Raw genomic sequence first — 21,187 nt, 5'->3', positions numbered from 1 at the left:
ACGCTGGTTAAGGTCAACCAAATAAGTGGTCTTACTATCGGTATAGTTATAATTTTATGATTTGTGTTGACACATGCCCCGCGATTATGCACGTGTCATATATTTGATATGTGTGAATTGTTTATAAATCGATATGATATAATATGTATATGATTATGATAGATATGTATATGATTACGATAGATTGATAAAACGATACAATAATGTTATGTATAGAAAAATGTTATGGTTATGATAGATTGATAAAACAATACGATAAGGTTATGTGTAATGAGCCTAAATTTCTACATATTCAGAGTCGCTACTAACGTCTGATGCTCATCTCTTATGCGGAAAATATAACTCTTAAAAAAAAAACATCATCTATAGCATAAATGTCGAAAACATTTAAAACATTCTCTTCTCTGAAAAACACAACTATGGTCTTACGGTAGTCCATGTGTTAGACTTTTACAATAGACCACCATGTATCATAACTCATACATCATCATAGACTAGTATAAGACATCATACAATACAGCTCATAGATCATCATAATCTCATACATCATAAATTGTAAATCATACAATTTCTAGTCTATCCTATAGTAAGATCACTTACTTGATTAGTTGAGGCTGATGTCACTAATTTATACTTAATGAAAGTTTGATTTTGTCCTTTGTATCGAAGTCAACCTATGTGAACTCATGACATCAATTTCAAGTTCAATTCTCTCCATTTTACCATAGTCCATGTATTAGATTTCATGTGAGCATTAGGAACTTTGCATGAGTAGAGTTTTGCCTAGGCAATGAATGACCAGCATCCTAGATTAAGACACAACCTCTTCATATATCATAGAACAATAAATAAATAAAAAAGAGCAAACGTACAACCAAGGCATAGAGACGGAAGAATACAATTAAATACAAAACGAAATACAATTATAAGATAGATGAATTGAAACTCCGGAACAACCCCCTCTATGATCGCGCATCTGTCGAATGCTCCTCCACTTTCACCAGCAGCCGGTGAACACCTAAAAAAAAAAGAGAAAATGTTGAGTATAAAAATATACTCAATAAGCAACCTACACGTTGTCATCCCATCCTTATTCTATTAGTTACCATGGGTTTTACTCTAGACTTTAGGAAGTTTGGGCCGAGTTCTACAACTATCTGAGCTTCTAGGAAGGCGTCGAAGTTCTAAGTGGTTTTGTTCTCAATCTTACCCCTAGGGTCTGTATTGGTTTTCAAACCTTTCTATTCTTTGATTTAGGTAGTTTTCTTGCTTATGCAATAAATACCGGAGTCCTGAGTTGAGGCGGTACCTCATAAAATTCTAATGGGTGATTACTAGTCTATATGTCATCCAGGGAAGGCTAGCTTGCAAGCTAGCTTGCAAACCTTTCCACATGACCATAAAGTCACCCTAATTTGGGATTGTGGCCCTCATGCAGGTGTTGGTCAGCTATTGAGTCAATCGGTGCAGTTTCATGCCCTCTCTTAGGACGAGTTTACAACCTTGGCACTTCCATAAGGTTGGGTGACTAGTCACCTTGATAAACTATTCTAAACAGCCTAGACCTAGCTCGACAATGATCGAAATCGAAGTGAAAATTGTAGTAGAGATTTTCTGGCATCGTTAAATTGCTAATAGCCTAGAGAGCTATTGTAGCACCCCTAATTTTCTTACCCTAATTAGTGATGTTACTACTACACACATGCTTTAAATCATACACGCGAAAATTCATAATAAATACTCTTAAAATAAAGTTGTGGACTTACATATTCAACTAAAAATAAGAAAATATAGATAACATAGTTTTTGAACCTTATATAAAATGCAAAACACCAACTACTAACGAAATTCAATGCGATCTACTGCCCTATCATGACTTTGGCCTTCGCCAAAGTTACTAATTACTCGGTAGCCGCCTCGAAAGTTATATTCAAACGCTTAATTTTTACAAATTACGGTTTTAAAACTATGTTCTTGGGAATTGATTTTTTTTTTTTTTTAATTTGACTAATTTTTTTTAAAATAATATATTGTAGAAATAATTAATAAAATACTTCATCATAACTAAAAAGAAAATCCTATGTATTAAAGTTAGAGCGACTAAAGTAATTGAATGTGTTTGAGCTTCTCAAAACGACGACGTTCAGCTTGTCCTTTGACCACAAGGTCTCAGTCTTCCTGGATCACTCGCAGAGTCGCTGAAATCGAAAGATCCAACTCAAAAAGCCCTCAAATATGCTCCGGCACCGCCTTCTCTCTTCTCTCCGGACCCGCGGTGGAGCCGCCGCCGGTCAGAGTCGTTGGACCAGTCCTGGCCACGAGGATCGGCCGAAGGGCTATCTTTTCAATCGGACGCCGCCTCCACCAGGTCAGTCCCGTAAATGGGAGGATTGGGAGCTTCCTTGTTATGTTACTAGTTTTCTTACTATTGTGATTCTTGGCGTTGGCCTCAACGCCAAGCCTGATCTCACAATTGAGACTTGGGCTCACCAGAAGGCCCTCGAGCGCCTCGAGATGGAGAACCTAGGTATCTCTGGCTCTGTATCATCTGAATCTGATTGAATTTCGTGGTCATAGTGCACGTTTCGGAACTGGGTTGTCTGATTTCAACTCAGCCTTGAAATGGGGTTTCGGATGTATGGTGGGATTTATGAGATACTGTCGATATATTCTGTAGTTCAATAAGTTTCCCTACATGTTTTTATTGGCTCTTTTGGAGCTTCAATAACAGCATCATTTATAATCGTTAGCTTTGCACACATTTGACGTTGTATATGTCAAGTACTTGATAAATTTAACTTCCTGCTATGTTTCAATTCAGTTGCCAATATGAGTTATGCTTACGGATTCTCTAATAATTTAGTTCTGCTGGATGTCTCCTGACAATGTGTTACTTAATCCATCTTGATTTTGGTGAGTAAATATGTAATCCGATTGCTCTGTTAAGTATCATCTGTTGTTCAAATTCACATTGATATGATCTCTACTGTGAAGCTACAAAGTATTTCGTTTCCTCGGTATCATGTTAAAGGTAATCGATGATGTTTGTTGAGGTTGGACAAATAATGAACTCATTGCTTCTATTGAATTGAGTGTTCTTTGTGACGTTTGGATTTAAAGGAATAGGAGAGATATGATCTGTGGGATCACATTATTTTGGTTTCTTGCTCTTGATCTTCTTTATCCAAACAGTTTTTAGTCATCTATGTTCATGACTATTGTCAACTGAAGATCGTTTTCCAACTTCAAGCCTTATTGTGTATGTTACATTAGTCAGTAAAGTTGGTTCTTATTTAAACAATAGAGCTGATATTTTTAGGTTTTAAGTTATGCTTATTGTTAACTGCGTTGCTTATGTTATCTTCCTTTTCATTTAGTAGTTTATCTGATATTTGTTGCTATTTCCTTTATACAATGAATAAAGTGTACATGAGTTATTGTTCCATATTATTTTTTTCCCTTTTGTAATCTACTGTTTTGCATGTTGCCTATGATACCAGATCCCATCAATAGAATAGCTTTCTCTAGTAGTTTGAGTTCGGTTCATAAGAATCAATCCTTCCCCTTATACGATATTACCTTATTGAACTGAAAAAGCAGATGAGAGTCAGAAAAGAAGAATTTGGAGAGAGCGGGAGATCCATCCAACTTAACTTCTCTTGAACCTTCGATTCTATTACCTTCCTCTTTTTCTTTCGTTTTCTTCTTCTTCTTCTATTGTCAATACCTTTTTTTCACCCGTAGAGATTGGGTTGGTGTGAAGTGAGCTGCTTCCCCTTTTCCTCTATTCCAATGTATGTCTGTATGTAATAATTTGGCCTGAATTGAATGCTGTTCCCTCTAAAATTGGGTATAGTTGAGTAGACAGGTAAGAGTACTGTTTTCGTAGTAAGTAACGGTCGGTCACTCTGGATATTTCCTGGGGGGAGGGGTGTGTCGTTTCAATTCGATCACTCTAAGCTTATGTGGATTGCAGATCAAATAATTGCTGATGTGGATTCACACTTGGTCATAAGATTGATATTGATACATTATGGTCCTTGGAATGTGTATGTCAGGATTACACATTTGTTATGGACTTCCTTTGGAGAGTGGTATAGATATGGAAACCATATTTTGGGGTAGATAAGGAGAAAAGCTTCTTGAGACACCCTTCCCTTGATTTTATAGTCCTAATCATACTACTAATAATACATCTACTTTTGTAGGTGAGCCCTTCCTTTCTTTTTGAGTTCTCAATCTTGCATACCAAACAAATGGAACAGGAGCTTTGAGCTCTGACATCTGCTTAATTCTAGGTTTCAATCCAGTCTTTCTAGAATAACTCAGAAGTTCAAGATGGTGCAAGGTTTTGACGAGTAAATACAGCTCTAATCCTCGTGGCTGATAAAAGTGCGTGTTTCTTATCCTCGTGGCTGATAAAAGTGCGTGTTTCTTATTTTTACCGTGTAGCTCGGGGTTTTCCATTGCCCAATTGTTATATCTATTTGATTACTGATCTCCTGCTGGGTAAGTTTCACGGACTTTGTTAGATTTTGAGAGAACTTGTGGGTTGTAGGTGTGGAGGTTTTCTGTGTTATTTTCCCGGGCTTTTTGTGCTTTCGAGTTGCAAGTTTTCTAGTTTTAAATATTGTTTTAATGCAGTTGAAGGTTGGATCCTAGTTTTCGTGAGATCCCATGTCGGTTGGAGAGAAAAATGAAACATTCGTTATAAGAGTGGAAACCTCTCTCTAGTAGACACGTTTTAAAACCTTGAGGGGAAACCTAGAAGGAAAAACTCAAAGAAGACAATATCTGCTAGTGGTGGTCTTGGACCATTACGGTTTTAATTATAGTTGTAATTATAGTTGTAATCTTTATGTCCAAAGAGTCTTCCCCCCTTCATCCATTCAGAGTTTTCTCTGCAAAATAATTTTACAAAACACAACCAGGGGAAACTCGTCCATTTCAGAGTAATAACTATTGATGTTGCTGAGTCTTGTCTGAGGTAATGCAGCTGTTACGGTCAACCATAAGTTCCCGAAACACGATTAAGTTAGTGTGTAACAACTCAAGTTCACTGCTAATAGATATTGTTTGTTTTGGCCCGTTACGTATTCCTGTTAGCCTCATGGTTTTTAAAAAACGTATGTTAGGAAGATGTTTCCACACCCTTATAAGAAATGTTTTGTTCCCTTATCCAATCCAATCCATGTAGGATCTCCTGTGGTGGATCTTTGTATCCTTTTTGTTAGTATGACCCATAAAAAAATTGGGAGATAGGTGAGTAAATAGTCTTTGAGATTCCCAGTTGAGAGTGCCTTCAAGATAGTTCTAGAAATCAGTGTGGATATGCGTTTCAACATTAGATTAGTCCAAGGGGCATAGACATAGTCTCTCGAATCGATAATTTATTCATTACTTTCTACTTGTAATAGTGTATACATATATTTTTTTCTTGTGAATTTCACATCATTTTACTCTATACCTTCATGATCGTCGATCAGTTAGGTATGGTACGGTTTGAAGTTTGATTTGGTTAACTATAATCGAGTTATTATCAAATGTTTCTAAATTTAGACTTTCATTAGAGGGTTGAAGAAAACACACTATAAAAACCCAACAAATGCTTCTCCACAAGTATGGAGTAAACCTCTCATATACATTTTTTTTTTTTTTTTTTTTTTTTTTTTTTTTTTTTTTTTTTTTTTTTTTTTTTTTTTTTTTTNAACCATTTAGTCCAAGAACTTTAATAAGTAATATTTTAGTCTAGATTTTACAATTTGTAATGATTTAATCTCTATTGTGAAGAATATTATTACGATGTATTAAGTTTCTAACGTACATAGATCAATATACATCAAGAACCAAATTTATTTATAAACTATAAAAGCTAAATCACTAAACAATATAAATAGACATAATCAAAAGTTTTTAACATATGTTACTTATTTAAAGTTCAAAGTCAAAGTTGTTACAAAATTGAAAGAACTATTTTCATAGAAATTTAAGGATAACATATAAAAATGAAAATAGAAAGATTTAAACAACTGATCTCTTGATAAAAAATATATGTCTATAGTTTATGTTGACAACAATATCCCTCTAATATTGATCGAAAATATATGTCTATAGTTTATGTTGACAACAATATTCCTCTAATATGGCACGGCAAAATAATATTTGACCATATAGATTTGAAACTTATCATTTGTAGGCATCAACACTTAATATATTTGTTTTGTTGACATAGAATGATAAAATTTCTTTCAATCCTTACAAGAATACTACAAATTGAAACTAGTTGATATTCCAAAACTGTGCAAATATGAGACCCTAATCCTGAAGATCCCTGAAGCTACTAGATACGTGCAAATCAGTATAATCCATGTAATCGCAAAAGGAAGAAAAATGCTAAAATTGACAATCATAACTGCCTACAAGGCTAAAATTCATTCTACAATAACATCATTTTTAATTGGAAAACATATGAACTTCTATCCTCTGCTACAGGTATTGACCCAATGACATTGCTAATGGAGCCTACCAAGCCAAAGGATGGGAATGGGAGGAAAAACCTGTTTGAGTGTGTTTGAAGTTGCCAAGTCCAAATTCGTTTCCTTCGTGTAACTCCCATACAAATATTGACTAGACACGCTTTAGAACCCGTAATACACAAACTTCGGATAAGAGTGGCGATCAAAATAAATGTAGGACATCGTCTTCATCAGATAAAGAGTTGAAAGCAGACAAAGTAAGCCTGCAATTCATGTTAATTTAATACATGTAAGAATGCTAGTATGACAGGTGAAATTCGGAATGAATAATGTCCATGTTCGTGCTTTATCTTTATCGTTAAGACGAAATGAATCCGAAATGAATCCACGATACATAACGGAGAATTGTGTGTATGCGAGTGCACATGTACCAGGATGTCAAAAGCATGGAAGTCATCCATAAAACTACAGAAAGCTAAATCTTTAATGTATGAAGAGCTATTGAACATTCTAACTTAATTTATAGCGCACATACAGGACCAGCAAAAGCTAGAAAGAAGCAAGATTTGCTAACAGAACAAAGTTCAAGATCCTGGAGTCATGCGTTATTAACAACATACTGGCGCCAAGGCAACATAACAGTGTCAAAATCAGTGCAACAGTATTATCTTTTAAGAACTTTGCAATGAATAAAAGAGTAGATAATTTCTCATGTAATCATATACGAATTTTGAAACAGATGATGGATTCAACTTCAAGCTAAATGGTGAAATAAATACTCTAGAATTCGAGGACAGTGGAGCGAATGTCTATATCATCAGGTGCAGAGTCAAAAACAGATTTCATTCCGGCAACCATTATTATTCTATACAGAAAACAAGGAAACTCCAATCAGAAAGGATATCACTTTCTAAATAGTTAAGAAAGAAACAATGAAATTGCAGACTTACCTGAAGATAACTACGAGGAACAAAAGCAAGTAGAAGATAAGCTTGGCCAAACGAAAATACTTCTCACGCTTAAGAGTTCTAAACACCTCAGTAACATCAATAAGATGCTCCTTCTTCAAGAACCTGGGACATTGTAACCGGATAATATACATCATATACACACAAAAACAGGGAAATGCTTGAAAATTCTCAGTCCAACTAGTGGAATAGAAACTTTCATCTAGAAAATTTTAGTTTTATTTCTAAAAAATACCAGCAGTAGACGTCTATCTATCACTGAGAATCTATTAAAAACATATTTGCAGGATCCTCAAACAATAGGATATCATACATTTGAAAACTCTAGTTTTGTTCTTTAAGAAGGCATTATTTTCAAGCCATCACTGAAAATCAATTATACTTATTTAAAGCATCTAAGATTCAAACAATAAGTGGTGTAATGCAGTCGACGGAGAACATATCTAATGGAATTAAATTTCAGTATATTACTGGAATAGCTACATGGAATAAGAATGTTCAGAAAAAAAAGAACAAAGCAACAATAGGCACCAGGATAATTGGTTTATCAAGAATCTCGAATATAGAGTCCTTTTGGTAGTTGATAGTAATTACAACAAAAGTATCCAAAAACAAGCATGCGCTACTCCCTTAATCAGAATGAAATTACATAGGTTATCATTTAACTGTTAAACCATCTGTATTTATTTATATTCTTCGTACATCAGTGTGGTGCAACAAAATTTTCCATTGTATGGTTCACAATCTCCAAGAGTGCAATACTTAGTTGATCTTCTATTTTCTATAGATCTACTCATCTCTCTTTTATTTCCGTCAAACATCATAGTTGTAAACCACTATTCTATCTAAGCCTAGTTTAGTTATACATTGGTACTTAGTCTTGGCCAGCATCAACGTTCTTTTCTATACCTTTATCTTTTAAGAATAGCAAAAATCCTAGCTTCATTTTATATTGATGAAAAAGTAATATATGCAAAAAAAAAAAAATGTTTACTTTCAGTGCTTTAGTCAATAAGACCCGTTCAATATGCAATCATCAACTCATTATGATCAAGGTGAGTGAATGCTCAGTTTCAAAAGGTAGTACCATTGCAAAGATGTGGACGAATGGTTATCCATTTCAACCAAGTTGGATATCGTTTAGCCTAATCGATTCTAGATTTTAGTAGCTTGAGTCAGAACATTTCTCTCATAAATCTTTGATTCACGCTTACTGCCACAGAGGTGGCTATACCACCCAAGTCGCAAGATACTCAACTTTATAAGTTAGTTCAAAACAAAATACAAGATTAAAACTAAATGAATAACTTCAGAAAAGAATGTAGGTAAGTACAGAGAGAACACTACAATAGAGAATATTCCACAAAAGTCATTTACATATTGAAAAACATGGAAGCAGCCCAATAAAGGGAGACGATGAAAATCAATTTAAAAACCATGTCAGTAGGAGTCAACTGCCCAAGCTCACCGCTAGCAGATATTGTCCTCTTTGGGCTTTCCCTTTCGAGCTTTCCCTCAGTTTTTAAAACGTGTCTACTAGGGAGAGGTTTCCACACCCTTATAAAGAATGTTTCGTTCTCCTCCCCAACCGGGATCTCACAATCCACCCCCCCCCNAATCCACCCCCCTTACGGGTCTAGCGACCTTGCTGGCACACAACCTCATGTCCACCCCCTTCGAGGCTCAACCTCCTTGCTGACACATCACTCGGTGTTTGGCTCTAATACCATTTGTAACAGCCTTAGCCCACCGCTAGCATATATTGTCCTCTTTGAGCTTTCCTTTTCGGGTTTTCCCTCAAGGTTTTTAAAACGCGTCTACTAGGGAGAGGTTTTCACAGCCTTATAAAGAATTTTTTGTTCTCCTCCCCAACCGAGGTGGGATATCGAAATTATAAACCGTAAATCTCAGCTTATGAGCTCATTGTGCCACCAAAAACATTAATCATTGATTATCTAAAATTATAAGCTCCTCCTGGCTCTAATACTCCCCAAAAGCATCAGAACATGCTGAAATGCACCCAATGACGGAAAACATATCTAATCCCTCATACAGAGGGAGAACTATTACCAAAAGTTAATTTGACAATTATAGGTATCTACAGTTCACTCATTCTAGAAACGACCATCTCAACTTCAGAGAGAAAATATTCGATGTTCTTAAGCCTTCCAACTAGTTTTCACATGTTTGCATCTCTAAGAATACTGTGCTTAATAATAAAAATAAAACATATTAACAGAGTAAGAAACTCATATATAATCTTTTTTCCATAACAAAAGAAAAAAGTATATAAATATGAGTGCAAGCTTGATCCACTTTACAAGTAAAGAACATCATAAGCCTCATCTATAACACCTTAGAGAGTACAAAAACATGAGGGTGGGGGGATTCAAACCTCTGACCTCTTGATCGAGAGTATAATGTCTTAACTCATTGAGTTATATTCATATTGGCATCCATAACACTTTAGACAATAAAGGGGTATCATAAATAACAAAGAAACACCAGCATTATATGTCATACATTACACAAAGCAAAAGGAAAAATAAATCATGCCTCATATTAATGTCAAGAAATACTTACAAATTTATGTGGTAGCAGCTAACAGGGACGGTTATAAGAAACATGAACCAATGGCCAGTGAAGAGGAAAAGAGAGCAAAATACTCCTTGTACTACGAATTCTGGAATGACAAGTTTATTAATGCGAGATGATGAATCATAGATGTTCAAATAATCTGCCTCCAAATCTGTTAATACCAAAAGCTACAAAAAGACCAATCACAACCATTAGACGCTTCCAACAGGATGTACAAATATCCCTAGAGAATTAATACTACTCTTTGCAATGGCTAGTGATATTGATCTATAAATGGAAACGCTAAATAGTCATCAAGCCCATAAAATCATATAAAGCAATAAAGAGAAGAAATTATCATAGTTCATTCGAAAATAAGAGCAGTCACTTCCCTCCTCCTGCCATTGTACATGAACGTAGTAAATGAAATGGGAGCATAGCCCACAATCAACTGATGACCATTGTACATGAACATTGGGACCAATTTTATTTCTATCCACATCAAGAACCAGTAATTGAAGAACAAGAAACAAGGTATGAACTATACTAATAGAAGTCAGTTTTCTAGTTGAAATTCATTTACTATCGTTCATCCCCACAAGATATACAGGAACATTGGGACCAATTTTATTTCTATCCACATCAAGAACCAGTAATTGAAGAACAAGAAACAAGGTATCAACTATAATAATATAAATCAGTTTTCTAGTTGAAATACATTTATCATCGTTCATCCCCACAAGATATACATACAGCCACGTCTCTAAAGACTACAAGAACACTTAACAACGTAAAATTACATTGTAAACTCGGATGCAAAAGGAAAGGACCAAGATTCATCACCGTAAAGTTGACTATTCTACTGATTGGTTAAGAAAGCAAGAGAAAACGGTGAAATGGTACGAAGTTATAACTCTATTTCAGGTCGAGAAATTGAGGTCGAAATGCTCTGTCGCAGCAAAACGAATCTCAGATAAGCATCAACCCTCGACTCCTTACTGAATAAGCTACCACAGGATTGCACAACAACAACAAGAAGAATCGGGCTACGTTTCAGCAGACGCATTTAGACTTCCTCGGAAAGCAATCAGCAACTTAACCTATTAGTGATTCCGAAACTAGGGTTCATGAAATTAAAAAAGACGCACCTGGTAAAAGTTGAGGACGAGGAGGGCGACGTTGATACAGAAAGAGATGAACCAAAAGATCAGATCCCACGCCATTTCTGCAACCGCTCAGCTTCAGGAAATTCAAGAATTGAAGATTCTTGAATGTTCTTGGGAATATGAACTTTAGATGCTGCATTGAAGTTTCAGTGATTCCATGTTGCTTCAACTCTCAACCAAATTTCTAAGTTGAATCAAAATTTCAATCACAATTTGCTCCCGTTTATAAGAACAGTTGAATTTACAAATTTAGTCGCATACTTCTAGAAATATGTCCATTTAGCCGCTCAATATTAAACAAATTCTAACCATGTTCCCAAACTTTTAATCCAATGGTTCGTGTTAGTGTTAGAGCTTAGTGCTAGTTTAGCTTAGCTTAGGTTGGCTTTATTGGCTCACTTTGACCGTTTTGGACCGTTCCAAAATCGTTTCAGACATAATTAAGGCCAGAGAATGATATTATCGGTGTTTCTCAATAGTATTTAAAATTGGTTTATGATCGATTTTAGGATAGTTAAGTTATGTTGGCTCTATATAGACTTTGGGCTCGGTTTTCAGTGAATAAAATATCATAGGTGAACCTGAATTTTTGTTGAGCTGAAACTAAGAACGATCAAGTAGGATGAATTTAAGAGCATCAAGTTGAGACTGAAAAACGGTAAGTGGGCTTACTATTAGAACGTCTATGCAATAGGTTCGATGAATTCTGGTTGAGCTGAAACTAAGAACGATCAACTGGGTGATTTTAGGAGCATCAAGTTGAGACTGAAAATGGTAAGTGAGCTGACTATTAGAATGCCTACGCGATAGATTTGATGATTCTAGTTGAGCTGAAACTAAGAACAATTAGTTAGGATGAATTGAGGAGCATCAAGTACTATTAGAACGCCTACCAGATAGGTTCGATGAATTGATTGTTACATAACTAACACGTAACTTGTGGCCCTATTTACGTGTTATTATTTATGTTATGGTGTTCTAGTGAATGTTGTGAAACATGTACTTCATATTTGCCGTTCATGTTATGATATACCATGTATGATAAGGATGAACGAAATATAATGAATATGTACATGTCTCGTAAGGAATTTATGTCATAATAAGTATGAAAATATTATGTGATCATTTTATTGAACCATGATTTTTAATGCGAGACCTCATGCATGTTGTATGTCGCACGAGCATAGATTACTTCTTTTGTATGTTAAGTATGAACGCGTACACCACATTATTATTTGCATTCGTTTTTTTTTCGTTGGTTTTCGATAGTGTGAGAACACCAACCCCTAGTCAGGCCCAAGGGTACATTAATAAGTTTGCATAGTCGGTTCATGCGTGTATGAACCAGGAAGATAAGTGTTATACATTTAACCCTGTTCGAAAATAAAAGTAAAGCCCAAGAAACAGTCATGAAAATTACGTCCTACCAATCATTATGTACGTTGAATGTGATTGCATCCAACCGTAGAATTATTTATAGAGTATTTTTAAATATTTATCTAACGTTTGGCATTTTCAAGTAAAAACAAAGGATCCATGTATACCCTATGAAGAATAATAAATGATATCGCTATGCATGAAATGTAAATGCTACATGATGTATTGATGATTCAGAACATGTATAGATTCAACAAGATTTATACTACGATTGTGGGATTACAATTTCATGAAAAGATGTTTAGTAGGCTACTTCATAATCCACGGACCATTCCTAGTCATAGTCGAGAGCTCCTCTAAGTGGGCGGAGCGACTCTTAAACGAATTTTCAATGTGCTAAGAGAGCCTATTGATAATTTTGGTCCGGTAGTATCTATCCTTATCTCACGGGTACAGTGTTTGAATCAATAGAGAACCTTTTCTTCTGTATCTGAGTGGGCGGTACGACTCTTGGACGAATTTTCAATGTGCTTAGAGAGCTTATTGATAATTTGGGTCCTGTAGTCTGTATCCCTATCTCACGGGTACAGTGTGTTTCTTCTGTATCTGAGTGGGCGGTACGACTCTTGGACGAATTTTCACTGTGCTTAGAGAGCCTATTGATAATTTGGTTCCTGTAGTCTCTATCCCTATCTCACGGTACAATGTTTGAACCAATAGAGAACCTTTTCTTAGATCAATATTATTACATTATAATTCCTTCCTAATACCTCTCAAGGAAAATTTCGAATTGGGTCCAAAATTGACGGGTGTCTCTGGTTTATTAGAGGCGCCGACATCATTTTTTAGCTCGGTGAAAACAAAATACTTTAGAATACAAAATAAATAACGGAAAATATTAAAAATATTTAATATTTGTAACTCTGGTGATGGTGAGTTGTGAATGATAAATGTTAAATATTTAAACTTTATCGTAGATAAATAGAATTTTATGAAAATAATCTTAAAATAATAACCCGACAACCTAAACCAAATATAAAAAAATAAGTTGTAAACTCTATTCGAGTGGCTCGAATCACTAATTCAATTGGGCGTTATGGAATGAAAATGTGTTCATGGTTTATATATAATAACTAAAACTCAAATGCAATATACAATAAGATATGGCTGAGATAACCTTATACATAATCTCTGTGATCATCTAAATTGACTCACTTTCCTCTATGTTATTTCTACTTTCCTCATTCAAATTCAACAGTCTTTCATAAAGAAACAATCTATATATGTTATAAATATTATACATACAAGACTTGTTTGAGCATTCATCATACCGACCATACTTCTCGTAGGAGTTTGTACCTCATGTTGAACGTCGTATCGTCTTCATGGCAGCCATTACCATCAGCATTGTATGTCGGGGACAAAGTCGTCGGTTTATCGACAATCGACGAGAGAGGAGAATCCAGTTCCTCAAGTTCTTCATCGCTTGTATATCCCTTCCTCTGAATACAGGAGATGTTCCTTTCCAAGTGGGATTTTCCTCCAGCCTCTGCAACTTTTTCTGCCACATCAGATGTTGAAGGAGAAATATAGACAACTGGAGCAGCTATGTAAGGGAAGTTCATCCCCGAGTAACCCGACACTCTCCGTTCGACTATACTCTGTTTGGTCAAAAGTACGACGGTTAGTTCATGATGAGAAGACATCAAAACCCAACAGCTCAGAGTTCTCTAGTTGAGACATCCTAACAAAAAGGCTTGGAACAAGAAAAGATCATCTTACCGCAGCATTAAGCAACTCCAAGACAGTTCCCGGAACGGGATCGGGGCAGAACTCATCTGGAGTGAAATTACAAAGTATTCTCGTAATCAACGGAAGACTAATCGACGGGCAGATCTAGAGAACACAAAACATATGATTGAATTAAGTACACTAATAATGTCATACAAACTAGTAGAGTGCATTCAGTTAAGAAATGGTAAACGCTTGGGGTTGAAAAAGACCTCTTCTCTAACTGAGCGATCAGTAAGCATGTCTTTTGGGAGCATCAGGAGATCACTCAATGAATTAAGTAGAGGAAATGATTTGGATCTTCCATCTGCATCTGGTTTAATGTCATCGTCACTGCCATGTTGATCTACCGAAGAGTCATCGGCATCGATACCGATCACGTTGGTTAACCATCTAGACCAATTTCCAACCTGCATCAAGAGCAGCCCACCTCAATTTATCATCTTCTAGTCACCAAATTTTCATGAAGTTTGCAACTTTTTCTTCCAAATCGAACATCGCCATACTAAAAAAAAGTAATCCCTTTGGCTTCTTGAGCATAATTTCAAACTGTTGGAGATGAGTAATTAAACATCTCCATCTTAAAAATGGTATACATGTTTAAAAGCCATTGCTTTGGCCGATAACGCAGAAAGAATTCGAAAGCATTATGCATTTGGATTCGATTCTTGACGATAGAACATGAATGTTTGCAGATCCATTACTACATAATACAATCCTAAATATCTAAATTATAAGATGGGGTGAGAATGGTGCATACAGAATTTTTTAGCTGTGCGCCCGATCCGAAGCTCAAATTTCCAGCAGGTATAGGAAGAACCTTGGCATCAACAATAGGATCTGAGACGGGATCAGTTGGAATCTCATGGGCAGACTCGCGGAGAATAGCGTTAAACATTGCCACGTCTAGCCTGGAAACACACTGTTCCATAACCTGATCCAAGATTGGATATGAATTAAAGTGGAATCATATTCTGAAGTCCACCATGAAACTAAGAAATATTGTTCTACTTTTCCTTATTGAGTAAACCTTACCATTCTTGCAAGAACAGGAAGACAACCACACTCATGACCGCTTGCTCGGACAGGACAGAGTCGTTGAAAAGCATCCTGAAAAGTACTTCTCCACAGGTTAATAGAGAAGTTCCCTTGCTGTTGATCACCGAGGGGAGGACCCGTTAATCGTTCCCTGTTTTTGTTTTTGGATGCGTCTTGAGGTTGCATATTTGGTGTTAAAGACTGAAAATATAATATGTGGAACAAAGAGATAAGCATACAGATATTGGTAAAATGGACATTCAATCACACTGTGACAGGGAAAAAGAAATTAAGATATTAACTAGCAAGTCTAATACGACAAAGATTATACTAAATAATCTAAGACGGAGTCGACGATACCTGCCACCAAACAGATTCAACTATCCGTGAAAAGATCCAGGATTCAACTCGTTCTAATGCGGCCATAAAAGTTCCTGTCTCTTGCCAATCCTCTTCACACTGGTTGTACTTATTTACTTGTTTACTTCCATATCTATTCCTCCATTGAACAGCTGTTGGGTTCCCACCATTCGAGCTACGGACGCTGTTAAATGTTTGAGATGTTATCTCCCTCGTCACAATAGTATTTGATAGCCAGAAGGTTAACCTGGAAGAGCCAAGGAAAAATTAGTCGTCTACTTCCACCACTCAACAACACTTAAAGAGCAATTAGCTGTGATATTATGATAGCAAATATACCTGGGAACATCACTCCCACATGATTTCGCAATTAGAACTAGCCCTGATACAATGTGCCTTGCAACCGTGGCGCGTTTGTCTTGAGACCAATGTTTGCAGGCGTAAATGTAAATTCTAGACAGGCGTCGAGCAGGTGTATGCACTTTATGTGCGGAACTCCCATGCTCTGGTACCACTGAATAAATAGACATTTCAAGGGCCGCAACAACTCTCAACTCCTCTTCAAGTTTATCAATTCTTTTTTCCATTTCTTCAATTTTTTGTTCACAATCAACTAGATCATCATCGTCACCAATTGTATCGGGACCATTTCTAATGCTGAGAACACCATTTAATGCCTCATCCAAAACTTCAATATCCTTTACCTCAGCAACAATCTGGTAATCGGTTCCTTCAGAAGATTCTGATGAAGGTTTAGGCACAATTTTTGCACTCCTAGAATTGCTTTTGGAAGACTTTTTGTTTTTTATTCTAGGAGGGTCTCTGTCTGAATTTGCTGTCTGAATTTCCTTGGACGGTGGTTTATTTATACCGTGATCAAATTGTTCACTTGAATTGTGAAGAGAGAAATCTGAACTGTTATCTTCTAAAACATTTTCAGGAAATGATACTCTTTCAACTTTCTCTTCCTTCATTGTCAGTGAATCACTTTTTGACGAAACCGAATCCGCTGTGGTCTCTGAATCTGAAATTTCTTCCTTCCTGTGATTGAGATCTTTCTCCAACGTCGTACATTTATAATCTACAGCACCATTCTCATTCTCTCTGTCAGCAATTGCATTGGCGTTAGAATCTTGATGTGTCTCCTCAAACTTATTGGCATCAGCAACATGATCTACAGCCCAGTTTTGATGAACCTCTGCAGGTTTCGTGTTTGTGTTCGACTCGCTTACTAAATTGTTTGGCTTGATATCCAATGCCTTAGGTGCGGTTTCTTTAGCATCTACAGTTTTGCTAATAGTCTCTTGTTGTGGCTTGCGTTCTTTCCTCTCGGCTCTAGGAGTTCGTTTACTCTGGTTCTTAATAGGAGTTTTTCTCTTGTCGATCTCTTTCATTTTTAACAGATTTAAACTTCCAACAATGACAAAGAGAAATACTATCAACTGGGATCACTGTAAAGTTATCAAAGATCAAAAGTATTGTACATGCTTGAGCATGTGGTTCCAACAACCTTTCAGACGATAAAACCTCAGATTTAACAGGGCCGTAACTTCACCACTGCGATTCTCAGTATTAAATTGTCTTTAAAACCTGCAATTATAGAAAAAATTAATGAGTGACGATAATGAAGCAGCCATAGGGACAGTGAAATTCAAAATGAAACCATGGTAGCAACACGATGGAATCATCTAGATTGAACTATTGTTCCCCATACAAGTCAGTTCGATATAAACTACTAATAATAATTAAACATTTACAAAAAAAGAGAGAGAGAACAGAAGAAAAAGATGAAGATCCTCTTATGAAACTGCAGAAAGAACACCTCTCTATGTTAATGGATGACACAGGAATGAAACGACTAGTCCTTTCTCCTAAAGACACCAAACAACTACAAGGTCATCTTTAGATTTATGAACTGGGAAAGATCGAAATGAATCACAATGCTGCCTCTGACTCGACAGTTGTCCGTACAAAATCAAAACCAATAGATGAGCAGTCGCTCATGTAAAGTACTAAATCCATCGTAATCTCAAAGTCATAAATGGTAGCAGCCGACTTCAATTCAGGATTACAGGAATTAAACACTCAATCCCCATCGACTTCCCAGCAATCGACTTCAATTTATTCCAAAAGGAACAATAGATTCAGAGTTACAGCAATTATAGAAGGAATCACATACTTTGTAGCCCCAAGCTCCTTGGAAAACTTAGTTATACAAAGATCGAACTCCCAAATCTGGTCTCTGGCACGCCGACAAGAACAAAACAACAAAACAGCATTGAGAGAGAGAGAGATTTCAAAATATTTTAACGAAAAAGCATCTCACATTGCATAACAGAAACGCTCGATTCATCAAAGAGTAAGAACATCCACACTCCCAAAGCGAACTCGAAACTCATTAAAAACAAAACGTTAATCGAAAAACCACATCTAGAGCAGTGAAAGATACACACAGAGCAAAAGTAAAACAAGAATAAAGCTGCGAAAGAGAAAGAAAAGCAAAAGTAGCTAGTGAGATCTAGCGAGCACGTACAAGCCATTAACCTTCAAAACAAAAGCCGAACCGCTACAGTTGTTGAGGAACGCAGCAGCACAGCATCTAAGTTCCCCTGCAATGTCCAAAGTCAAAAAGGCAAACAGAGAAAGGCGAAAAAAGAAGCAGATGAGAAGGAAAAACAGAAAAAGGAGAAATCAACAGAGAACAAAGGAAATGGAGTGAACTCAGCAGTGAATCACCAGCGGAAAGAAGCGCAGATTCCGAGATTGTAAGAAGGAAGAAGAGAGAATGAAACATTCATCTCGGGATTGATCAAATTGGCGCAGCATGCCCGGAATCCAAAGGTTCAGGCGTTTCTTCGAAGCATGTGGAAGTGAGTGATGATGATGATGAGAGAAGCAATGGAAGATTTTAAAAACGGCTGCCATTGTTGTTGCTCTAATGAGTAAGCTTTTTTTTTTTTTTTTTTTTTTTTTTTTTGTGATATATTAGCTACGACTTGATACGAGTTGATATAAATTTTTCGAAGAAAATAAGCCATCTAAGAAAGAAAATGCCACTTTCTAAGATGGGTTGAGGGAGAAATAACAACTTTTCTCTTTTGGATGGACTTGTCTCTTAAATTCTCAATAAACTTCCATCTAACACTTTTCTTTTCTTTTTTAAAGATAGCCAGAAAAAAATATTAAAAAATATTAAAACTCACACGACTAAAAATTGAAAAATATCTAACATTAGAGACTACCTTCATCTTCCATCTTTAATCATTAAAATCTTTCATCATTTGATTCCATTAATGAGGTAAAAACAAATAATAGAATACGGAAGTTGGACACAATTTTCTAAATGAAGATGAAGAGATTGGTACTAGGAATGGCAAANCAAAGCCATGAGAGCTTATACTCAAAGTGGACAATATCATACCATTGTGGAGAGTCGTGTTCGTTAGAAACTTGATTAGAGTTCACAGCCCAATTCAATCAAACCATCTTTGTCTCGGTTGAATTGGATTGGGTTATGAAATTATTTTTTTATTATTATTTTTAAAAAAATCTGGAGTACTTGTTACATTAATAACTAAAATATCAAACATTCACAAGTCAAAATACATTACTAACATCAGCTACAAACGTCAAATATTCTTAATTTTCATAATAATCTTAAAAAGTACGGTTGAATTGTAACCCTATTTTCGTTCCGTAAAAACAATGTCAACCTAATAACTGACCTAAATTTTCATGCGTAACCCTAATCTAGATAAGCTATTTGGTTAAATGGCATGTTTTTAATTTTACTAGTTTTTCTAAAACGTCTTCAACTGGTACGTGTGCGGAAAATCAGGTCGTTACATTTTAGTTTTACTTTTCAACCCAATTAAAATCGAAACTTTTTTACCAAACCCGACATTTATAATTTGGGTTAGATAGCTCGAGTTTATCGAATACGTCTACAACAATTCCCAATTAAAAATTCAATTTATTTAAACTATAATTGTAAATTAAAAAAAAAAAAAAAAGNAACAGAAATCTTGAAATAATGTCTAATTTTAAATTATTTATATATATTAATTTAATATGATTAAATTTATATAATATTTTAAATATAGAGAAAATTAGGGAGAAAAAAAATACTATATTATATTAATAACTAAAATCTCAGTAAAATTTAATATGACATTCAGAAATTATAACATATCACTAACATCGGCTACAAATTTCAAATATATTTAATCTTTATAATAATCTTAAAAATAAAGTAGGGTGGGTCAGATTGTAATCCTATTTTCGAGTTAATCTAACTAATAAAATGTTAGCTCGTAAACCAACTCGAATATTTGAATTTTCCAAATTTTAATTTAATTTAAATATAAAAAAAAAGTAACACAACCCAACTTTTATAATTTGAATTGATAGAATGAAAACGANGGAGTTTTGTCGGTGAGTGGAAGTCACCGGGATCTGCCGGTTGCTCTACGCGTAGTACGGATTATACACCAAACAATTGCCATTAGCTTCCTGTCGTATTTACGAAATTGCCATTTTCAATTTTCTTTTTATATTATAAAGAAAATTAAGGCTCGTTTGATTTATTTAATCATAAATCTTATGGATTAGCATTTTTTAGCTCGAATAAATTTAAATTTTTGAAAAATAAAATTTTTTAAATTGAATATTTAAATTTTAATCACGTGAATATTTGATATTTGAATTTTCAATAATTTTAATTATTAATATAATTCTTTTTTAAATAATTAAAAAAATAATTCAACTCAAATCAAAAATAAAGGTTGGATTAGGTTATAAACTCTATTTAGGTTCTTCGGATTATCAACTAATATACCGAAATTAATTTCTGAGTTAATAGAAAAATCTTTTATATATATATATATATATATATATATATATATAGGTTGTATAGAAATATATGGAGAGAGTGGATGATTAAATGTTGCATACTAAAGTATTTGTGAAAACTAGGTAGAGTAGCTTCTAGGAAAAAAAAAACTAATTAAAGCAAATGCAAAACAGTTAGATGTTATTTCCAATTTAGCATGTAGGCTGATAGTAGTCCATATAGTTTCTGCAAAGCTTCCACTTTCCTTTCAACCAACCATTGAATTAGGTCTGAAGTTGGTTAGGGATGTGTCACTTGATAGTTTGTGATAAGATAAGGAATCAACTACAAGGGGAATAAGATTCGGATTACCTTGTTGATCGAATATCTCAAGGCAAGAACACTTGATTGAGATTCGAATCACTCCACAAGCAAGATCGATCATGTCTAGCTTGAATGACTCTTGTTGATCAAATATCTCAAACACTTGTTTGAGATTCGAATCACTCCACAAGCAAGATTGATCATGTCGAGCTTGAATGATTCTACATGCAATCTAAACTACATAGAATTGCAAAGAAACTTAGCCATTGGCTAAAGAAA

The 21,187-nt window shown here is 35.2% G+C and overlaps 3 protein-coding genes across 4 annotated transcripts; 1 reads left to right on the top strand and 2 right to left on the bottom strand.

The window, feature by feature from the left end:
- Positions 1-2,235: 2,235 nt before the first annotated feature.
- LOC111803776 lies at positions 2,236-2,562 on the top strand. The gene has a single exon (XM_023688314.1). It carries the CDS (start codon positions 2,236-2,238, stop codon positions 2,560-2,562), a length of 327 nt encoding a protein of 108 aa, XP_023544082.1.
- A 3,644-nt stretch (positions 2,563-6,206) lies between these two features.
- LOC111803435 (protein cornichon homolog 1-like) lies at positions 6,207-11,478 on the bottom strand. Of its 2 annotated transcripts, XM_023687837.1 has the most exons (5): positions 11,170-11,478; positions 10,028-10,209; positions 7,427-7,549; positions 7,256-7,341; positions 6,207-6,739 (listed from the first exon to the last, which is right to left on the bottom strand). In XM_023687837.1, the coding sequence occupies exons 1-4, from the start codon at positions 11,242-11,244 to the stop codon at positions 7,257-7,259; spliced, it is 465 nt and encodes a 154-aa protein (XP_023543605.1). In that variant the 5' UTR covers positions 11,245-11,478; the 3' UTR covers positions 6,207-6,739; position 7,256. The 2 variants fall into 2 exon arrangements, with proteins under 2 accessions (XP_023543605.1, XP_023543606.1); XM_023687838.1 differs by lacking the exon at positions 7,256-7,341 and having other exon boundaries at positions 11,170-11,477.
- Positions 11,479-13,661: 2,183 nt separating this feature from the next.
- On the bottom strand, positions 13,662-18,643 carry LOC111803398 (the record flags this gene model as incomplete). The annotated part of the gene is given in 9 exon segments (XM_023687776.1): positions 13,662-14,225; positions 14,347-14,460; positions 14,568-14,765; positions 15,116-15,289; positions 15,391-15,594; positions 15,754-16,000; positions 16,093-17,343; positions 18,287-18,362; positions 18,490-18,643. Coding segments are annotated over 7 exon segments (2,328 nt in total). The 3' UTR covers positions 13,662-13,889.
- Between the last annotated feature and the right edge of the window lie 2,544 nt (positions 18,644-21,187).

Source organism: Cucurbita pepo, chromosome LG10, assembly GCF_002806865.2.
Source record: "Cucurbita pepo subsp. pepo cultivar mu-cu-16 chromosome LG10, ASM280686v2, whole genome shotgun sequence".
NCBI classification, from domain to species: Eukaryota; Viridiplantae; Streptophyta; class Magnoliopsida; order Cucurbitales; family Cucurbitaceae; genus Cucurbita; species Cucurbita pepo.
This window is presented reverse-complemented; position numbering and strand designations above follow the sequence as displayed.

Bases quoted from the DNA above. Each gene is read 5' to 3' on its own strand.
- LOC111803776 (XM_023688314.1), top strand. From the start codon at position 2,236: ATGCTCCGGCACCGCCTTCTCTCTTCTCTCCGGACCCGCGGTGGAGCC.
- LOC111803435 (XM_023687837.1), bottom strand. From the start codon at position 11,244: ATGGCGTGGGATCTGATCTTTTGGTTCATCTCTTTCTGTATCAACGTC. The intron at 10,210-11,169 runs GTGCGTCTTTTT...GTCTTTTTGTAG, and splicing joins TCGTCCTCAACTTTTACCAG to CTTTTGGTATTAACAGATTT. The intron at 7,550-10,027 runs GTAAGTATTTCT...ACAATGTCCCAG, and splicing joins AGCTGCTACCACATAAATTT to GTTCTTGAAGAAGGAGCATC.